Genomic DNA, 7,965 nt, shown 5'->3' on the forward strand with positions numbered 1-7,965 from the left:
GCTGTCCACTCCACAGGCCGTTTCTGTCTCTTTTGTTCAAATAATCTTTAACCTTTATACACTAGGATAGAACACTCTGAATTTACCTAAACAAGAGTCTGCCGTAGAACTGTATAAATTAGTATTCATCTCAAAAATCGATTACTGCACCGTTAAAGCCAAAGGTGGGTGAAATTACATGAGGGAGCGGGTTGTGCGGGTGAGGAAGTGTAATGACTGTTAGTAAGTCTCTACTACACACAAGTGCACAAGGAACACTGCACGTTGACAAATTAATCTCTTTCTGTTGGCATTCGTCTGGGAATCAGCTGGTAACCTGCACCTGCGAGGGTATCTCGGAAACAGTAGCATGGAGTGGTCTGACATGTTTAATTATACAATAGCTACATGAGTTTGGCAGCCAGGTAGACAGTAAAAAAGCAGCCAAGATTTTCATCACCAGAGTCATCAGTCTTAGTTGTGTGAGGGGAGAGGTGTTCCACTCTACCCAACAGAGTGTGATGGATGTCGGGGGAAACTCTGATGCCATGTCGTGGCAGGGAAGGCCGCGTGGAAGCCAGAAGCCTCTTGACATGTTTGGTCTACAGTTTAAACAGACCAAGCGCTGACAGCTCAGAAATGATGTATCTTTAAAATAAAAAAATAAAAAAAATCACTTCAATTTGCATGCAGTGTGTTACTCCTGTCGCCAGAGCTCAAAAGCTGTCAGCAAGTCCGGCAACACACTTATACTGCTGTGATTTAGTGGATAAAATTGAGACTTTATACCCAATGTGACTTGTTTCTGTTCAACACCAACATTTATAAACCATAGTGCTCACATCCTGTGATATTAGCGAGGGAATTTACCCATTAATCTATAGACAAGATAGCTTTGTTGATAATATCACAAATGTAATGGATTTCCTGTTTCTGGCTTTGGAGACACCAGCACATGAGTGAATACTGTCATTTGTCATATTTTATACTGTTCTATCTGCTTAAGGTTGGTTTTTCTCATCTTGATGAATTGGTTCTGTGCCAAACACATAGAATAAAAATAGGAAACCATGTAGCTCCGATGCTGCCAAAGCAGGTGAGAGCACTCTGGAGGCAGTGCTTATTAAAAAAAAAACCAAAACAATATAGGAAATGCTGCTGAGTGAACACCTGAGCAGTTTAGTGTGGGCTGCTCTGGAGTTCTGAAGCGTATTGTAACTACAAGAGCCTGCAAAATGTGTAGTATCTGCAGTTTAATAGTTTCTTTAATGCAGTCATTAGAACGGCTCATTTAATTTTAGGATTTGCAAAAAAAAATCCATTATAAGTTAATTTATAGTGTATTGTACCCAAAAAGAAAGCAGTAAAGTTGCTACTTGTTTGCTTTTGGTTGTTGTTAGACATATAAAAATGCCACCAGGGGGCGTCTAAGATACTCTCCTACAGTAGGCTGAAACATCCTGGCAGAATGATATATTCATTTGGTATCATGTTACATGATAAATTAGCACACTCTGAGCAAGTATTTGGTATTTAACAGTGAATTCAAAACCATTTCTCAACACAGTCATTCTACATGTTTATACTCTGAAATGAGTATAGTAATTTAATGGCAACTTTTAAAACCACAATATTAGTGTATGACAAATGGTTAAAGATACATGGAATTAATCTTGTTTTAGATGAGAACCATGTTTGAGTGTGAATGCCTATTAATCACCATTGAGAATGAGCGCAAAATTGCTTAAACTGCTTAATGTACTGCAGCTAATGAAGTAACCCAAGCAGGATCAATTCATCTGGAGCCCTCTGAACTACACCAAATCTTTTGTAATCAGTATCATATTGCCATGCATTAATGTTCCAAGACAGAGCTTTGTTGTAATTAAAAGTCAACCATTGAGTCAGTTTGTGTCATCTCAAACACTTCGTTTGGTGATTAAAACAGACTGTAAGAATATGTTGATGCAAGGTGTAATTAAACCCAAACTCAATAAAATATCTGTTATCATTATAGAATTAGATGTTGAGCAGCTGCAATAGAAAAAGAGTGAATAGCAAATAGGTTGTTTTGAGCATCTTGCTTACTTTTCTGTGCATCAGCCATTGTTTTGCAGCTTTAGAAAAGACACCAATGACCACTGACCTGTACTGGATGAGATTTGAGACTCCTCTTTTGCTTTGCTGCTTTCTACATCTCTTAAACAGTATGTTTTACAAGGTATAGAGAAGAAAAGTTTACTTCAAAGGGCAGGAGGTCAAAGTAATCTTAATCTCAGATCCCCAAACCACCTGTTCCAGTGCAAGCGGTAATGATGATTTCAAGACTATGTTGCTTTTGAGAAGCTGTATACAGACTATTAGGATGACATCCTCTCTCATATTGCTATCTAATAGATGATTTAGCTTTGGTTCTTAATAGCAGAGGGCCTAGCCAGATGTATTACCTTTTATTGCTATTTATAGCCAAGCCCAATGGGTGAGCAGTATCCTTTGATATCATCCATAAATATTTATTGTCTGAAAAATCACACAGTGCCTCAACTATTCTATTATAGGAGATGGAACAAAGAGAAGATTTAGGACAGTCAGGATATAGATACTTTGAATTTATAGCTTCCTTCCCTTAACGGGCTTACAGTAAAATCTGATTTCACATGTGGTAAATCTGAGACTGTGTCATAAAAGAAAATACAACATTGCAAAATCGTATTCAAAAAATTGAGCATGGGAGAAAATGTGTGTCAAATACATTAACATACATTGTATTCATGCATGGATGCATGCTGGTTTGCCATTATAATTGTTTGTAATGCGGCATTACTTCATTATAATTATCAAACAACACTGCTGGAAGCTCATGATTCACATTTTGTAAACCTGCCGCTTCCTCTCCTCTAAACATGCAAAGTTCTAATGAACCTGCTGCAGTAGAGGCCCCGTGATTGCTTCCTTCCTGATTCACAGTTTTGCTGAGGCAAACCAGATAGGCTTGAGTGGCTTGCAAAGTATTACCAGATAAGGGGGGAAGACGAGTGAAGCAGCATTAGTAAAAAAAAAATGGAAGAGGCCTAGAGATAAAGTGAAAGTGACTGAGAGAAAGTGAAGAAACCAGCCTAGCCTGTTTTTTTTTTTTCCTGTAGTGTTGCACTTGTGTAGAAACAATAAAGACACTCTTGAACGTTACTCTTCAGTGATTTTGAGTTATTCAGATACCACACAGAACTGTAATTTCCTGAAAACAGCAGCGTATAAGTATAAAAAAATGGCACAATACTTCATAAAATTCCATATATTTTATCAAAAAAGTTCACCATTATAATGTGTTACTCATACAAAAGATATATTATATACATAAAGTATAAAAAATACAGAATCTGGAACACTAGTGCAGTAGTAATAAACTTTGTCAACAACATACAGTATAATCACATTTGAAATTAGCTCATACAGTATTACAGACGACTACAGTCGACATTTGTGTATATTCCACTAAAATCTCTTCCAGTAAAATGAACAGCAATGACGACCTGGTTGATATTTTTGGCATAAACAACGTCAGTTTAATAAATGTTAGTCTCCGCTCTGTCCTTGTCCAGGTGAGAATCCCCGAGAAAGTCACAGACGTCTATGTTCGCCAGAAAGTGATGCGATTATTTCTATTTCTTCTCAGGCGACGCATTTTTCTTTGGGTGGTGTGCTTTTTCCCTCCTGGAACAAAAAATGTATAACAACTGATTAGTATATGATTTTAAATGTTGTCTGTTGATAATCAAACTATAAAACTTTGTAGTTATATACTGGGTTAGATTTTCCTAGGTTTCCTTTCAGTTATAAAATAATGATTGGCTACAGTGCATAAATGGTTTGGAGAACATCATCCCTGTGTGTATGCTAATGCTTTCTTCAGATGCCAAGCATTTTTTCAGCCTGATATTGAAATCAGCTAAGCATTATTTGGGTTCCTCCCAAGTCCCCTCTGACTTTTCTGAATTCTCTCCAAATCCAAACCAACAAGTGGGCCCGAGTGGGAATCCAAACACTGTAATTATTGAATTAAGAAGTCTGCTACTGTTATTCTCCCACAGTCATCATCTTCAATTACTGGCTTCTGGGTGGAAACTTTCACCACATACATTCCCTACTCACACACCTTTAACACACACGTCCATGCAGCTCTGCCGCGAGACAAAGTTGTTGCTGCTCCCTCCACAGCCAGAGTAGATGAACTCCTCACACATCTTGCTGGCTGTGTTGTAGTAATATCTTGGTATGGAAGCTGAACATTTCCCCTTGTCCAGAGGATCCAGGCAGAGCACAGGAACAGCTGTAAAATAAATCAAAAAGCATGCAATGAGCCTGACGATCATAGTTTTTGGATCAGAGAACAATCAGAAGAATTTGTTTCAAATAAATTCCAAATGTCTTACATTTTTGATTGTTTTTTCTAAAGTGCAACGACATTTTTTCCAGAGATTGTTTAATTATTTATGACTGACATATTTTTATCTATTTTGCATTCTCACAAAGGTTTGATGAATCATTTTTCATGTGAAATAGTTATGTGTAATTCAAACCTGGAATCTAATCATCATTCGAATCATCACTGCTATGTCAGTGTTTGATTTGGTTTTTCTATTGTCATACATGCACAGAGTGCCGCCACTGAGCATCCCTTCAGGGCTGTTCAGTGGCGACACATCAAGGTGAATAAGTTTTTACTAACTTTTTCTTGGACTGCAGTACTCCATGCAAGAGGGGAGATCTTGGAAGCGATTTGAATTCCCATTGCAGCCACCATAATAAAAGTGCTCACACTGCATGGTGGTCATGTTGAAGAAGTAGCGGCTGAAGAGGGCACGGCAGGGTCCCTCCTCTTTAGGGAACCTACAGACTTGGGGAATCTCTGGTGAAAAGAATGACATGGTTTGAGGTTAGGAATAAGATCATGTGACACACTGAGGTGCACCTTTTCCACAATAAGTACTAACTTAAACAGGCCTAGAATTAAAAAAAAAAATGCACTTATGAATGTCTTAGTTTTCAGGGTACATTTTTTTTTTAATATCAAATACCACACTCAGTATACATTCAAGAACTTTCAGAAGTGGGAAAGGTCACCATCATCTTAAGTGTATCCTCATCACATTGAGAACTTACTTGGGATTTTGTAACATGTTTTGTGGCACTCCTGGTAACTTTTGAAGTTATTGGCATTTCCTTGGCACCCTCCATAGTAGAAAATCTCGCACTTCTGGGTGATAGTGTTGTAGTGATAGCGCTCTATTTCACCTCTGCAAGGTCCCTCGTCGACTTGAAGGAGACACACGTCTGAAAAGCAGCAAAAAATACTATTATTGAAGCACGAAAACACCCGACTAAAAAAGGCGATATAGTATTAAAGTAAGTTGTAAACAGTGCTGCGCCTTAAGCAGTCGCCAAACTGAGTATCTGTAATGCCAACATGTCTTGCGCCCGAGGTCAAAACATGGCCAACAATGAAAAAGTTTAAAGAGAAGTAAAAACTGAAGGCACGAGGAAAAAAAAAAACGCTGTTAGTTTCTCTTACTCCATTACCTTTAGGTGGCAACGCCAAAACGTTGTAAAACGAGGACAGAAGTGCAATTATTGATAATATGCAAAACTCCATTGTGCAACTTTTGCTCCAATTCCAGTCTTTTCCGCTCTCAAGACCATCCCAACCAGCGCAGTTTTATACTTTTCTGGAGTGTTTCCTAAGGGAAATAAGGGGCGGAGATTTAATGACTCATTTCCATACTTCTGTGTAAGATTAGTGAAGTGATGAGAGTCGTTAATGACATCAGAGAGGGACGTTTTAATGTTGTATTTCCGTAGAAAACTGTCACTCTAGTGACTAAGGGGATATTTAACCCAAATGTAATATTAAGTTAAATTCATTATGTCACTGTCACTGGCCACTTACGATGATGATGGTGGTGACGATGATCATGCTGCTGATGCACAGGGATGAATTATGTCAATAACAATGATGTTTCTAAGAAACAGACACTTCAAACCATAACATCTTACATGTCTGATACATCCTGGCAAATTCCCATTACATAGCTGTCTCACTGGCTGTCTCTTATCCCACGTGCACACACACACACACACACACACACACACACACACACACAGACACACACACATTTTCCCTCAAAGCCTCAAAACCTGAAAGCACTGTCACCTCCATTTCCAGCCTTTTGGTCTATGATATCTTTTGTTATGCTTAATGATTGCCAACTTTCTCTTAACGAAACAGTAATGTCTTGCACCACTGAACGCTCAAGGTCTCCATTCCTTAAACTTGAAAGCAGCATTATCTGAAAACTAAAGACAAAATGCACAATAAAATAGAGTTTAAATCTGAATCCCCTATTCCTACAAGGATCCAGATGCCGGATTCAATCCAGTTATAACATTTAAGTTAAGGTTGCCTTTATGTTGTTGGAAAACTGCCATGCAGTCATGTTTAGGACAATGATGCATCTCCACCTTGACAGGGGGAGGCTAAATACAGATTAGCCGTCTTATCAAAGTGACCTGAAACATGAGGCACCACCCCTTGACCCATATATGAAATTAAAAACTGTGTCAGAATAGAAAAAAATCCAAATTTAATTTGCAACATATAGTAAAAATAGATAATTGTTTATACATAAATTTCAAAGAAAGCCAAAAGACACCTGTGTAAGTCACCCTCCCCTTTGAAAGCATACTTACGATACTGGAGTGATCATACAGTCGGGCCTTGTTTTAATCAGATTAGAGGATTAGGATTGTTTATGCAGATTACTTTATAACCCAGATTGAGGGAGAGGAGAGGGATTCTTCAGCAGGATTTCAGGGGTGAAGGACTGCTCCCTGTAAGCATTCGTGAGTACATTTCTATTCTTTAAATTACATTTAAACAAAATTGTCAGGTATATCATTCAGGATGTTTTTATCTGTCACATAGAAATTCATGTTTTGCAAAACATTCTTCATATACACTTTTTTTTCTTATAGAGAATGCCGGTCATAAACGTAGAGGACCTGACGGACAAGGACAAGGCTGTAATGGAAGTAAACCAACTTAAAATTGAAGTGAAACTTGAGAGGTGGTTGGTAAGTTCTTTAAACTAAGGTGATGAATATGCCAGTGCCTCGTTTGTAAAGACAGAGAAATTAGGTTTCCAGACTTTTATCTTTGACAACCAGCAAATAGTTGTCAATCTGTCTGATTGTAATTATACCTAGAGCAATTACTTCAATCAGGGACAGCATTTAAACTGAAATAAATTGCTGGATAACACTGTTTCAATACCTTTGCCTGTTCACTTTAGACATCTAAATGCTGTGAGGAGATCAAGGAATACATTCAGGCCGGAGAGGAGGAGGACATCCTCGTCAAAGGCATTCCAGAGGAGAAGAACCCCTTCAAGGAGAAAGGTGGCTGTGTCATTTGCTAGACTGGACCTGAGGAGCTTTTCAAATCTCAGATTAGCACCCAAGGACATTCTCTCTCCCCTCTTAAAATGGATTTGCAGACCGAGAAGACTAGAAGGACATAATAAAGAATATATTTATAAAACTTCACAAGCTCCAAACAATTCCCTATCTTCTGGCCAGATTTGTAACCTTACAGTTGTATTCTTGAAAAGATGCAATTCAAAAAGAGTTGTATTTGGTAAAAGTTTATGTAATGCTTTTCTCTTGTGTGATGTATATAGTCTGAAAAAAATGGACCAATGTGTTGTTTCATACACAGAAGCAACTGTCATTAAATGTGCTTGTTTATAACTCAGCCTGTCTCCATCATTTACTGTGGGAAGGTTTCATGACAGGACTGACAAAACAGATACATCTTGACTTTGAATTTGTCAAAATTTGACATAAATCTTTATGAGATCATTATTATTTTGTAGCATACATCATAGTAGATATCAAACATAAAGGACCATACCAGTGTGTTTGGAAGTTTCT

At 38.0% G+C, this 7,965-nt stretch overlaps 2 protein-coding genes across 2 annotated transcripts; one reads left to right on the top strand and one right to left on the bottom strand.

Moving 5' to 3' along the window:
• Nucleotides 1–3,260: 3,260 nt before the first annotated feature.
• On the bottom strand, nt 3,261–5,716 carry tfpi2 (tissue factor pathway inhibitor 2). Its single transcript, XM_067611209.1, has 5 exons — nt 5,557–5,716; nt 5,140–5,310; nt 4,706–4,885; nt 4,133–4,306; nt 3,261–3,690 (listed from the first exon to the last, which is right to left on the bottom strand). The coding sequence occupies exons 1-5, from the start codon at nt 5,627–5,629 to the stop codon at nt 3,608–3,610; spliced, it is 681 nt and encodes a 226-aa protein (XP_067467310.1). The 5' UTR covers nt 5,630–5,716; the 3' UTR covers nt 3,261–3,607.
• Nucleotides 5,717–6,772: 1,056 nt separating this feature from the next.
• On the top strand, nt 6,773–7,786 carry gngt1 (guanine nucleotide binding protein (G protein), gamma transducing activity polypeptide 1). The gene is made up of 3 exons (XM_067611899.1): nt 6,773–6,876; nt 7,009–7,107; nt 7,326–7,786. Exons 2-3 carry the CDS (start codon nt 7,012–7,014, stop codon nt 7,449–7,451), a joined length of 222 nt encoding a protein of 73 aa, XP_067468000.1. The 5' UTR covers nt 6,773–6,876; nt 7,009–7,011; the 3' UTR covers nt 7,452–7,786.
• The last annotated feature ends 179 nt before the right edge of the window (nt 7,787–7,965 follow it).

This window comes from Thunnus thynnus, chromosome 15 (genome assembly GCF_963924715.1).
Source record: "Thunnus thynnus chromosome 15, fThuThy2.1, whole genome shotgun sequence".
In the NCBI taxonomy this organism is placed as follows: domain Eukaryota; kingdom Metazoa; phylum Chordata; class Actinopteri; order Scombriformes; family Scombridae; genus Thunnus; species Thunnus thynnus.

Coding starts and splice junctions, on each gene's coding strand:
- tfpi2 (XM_067611209.1), bottom strand. CDS start 5,629: ATGGAGTTTTGCATATTATCAATAATTGCACTTCTGTCCTCGTTTTAC. Junction 4,307..4,705: donor GTACTGCAGTCCAAGAAAAA/GTTAGTAAAAAC, acceptor TTTATTTTACAG/CTGTTCCTGTGCTCTGCCTG. Junction 3,691..4,132: donor CATGGACGTGTGTGTTAAAG/GTGTGTGAGTAG, acceptor TTTTTGTTCCAG/GAGGGAAAAAGCACACCACC.
- gngt1 (XM_067611899.1), top strand. CDS start 7,012: ATGCCGGTCATAAACGTAGAGGACCTGACGGACAAGGACAAGGCTGTA. Junction 7,108..7,325: donor TGAAACTTGAGAGGTGGTTG/GTAAGTTCTTTA, acceptor TGTTCACTTTAG/ACATCTAAATGCTGTGAGGA.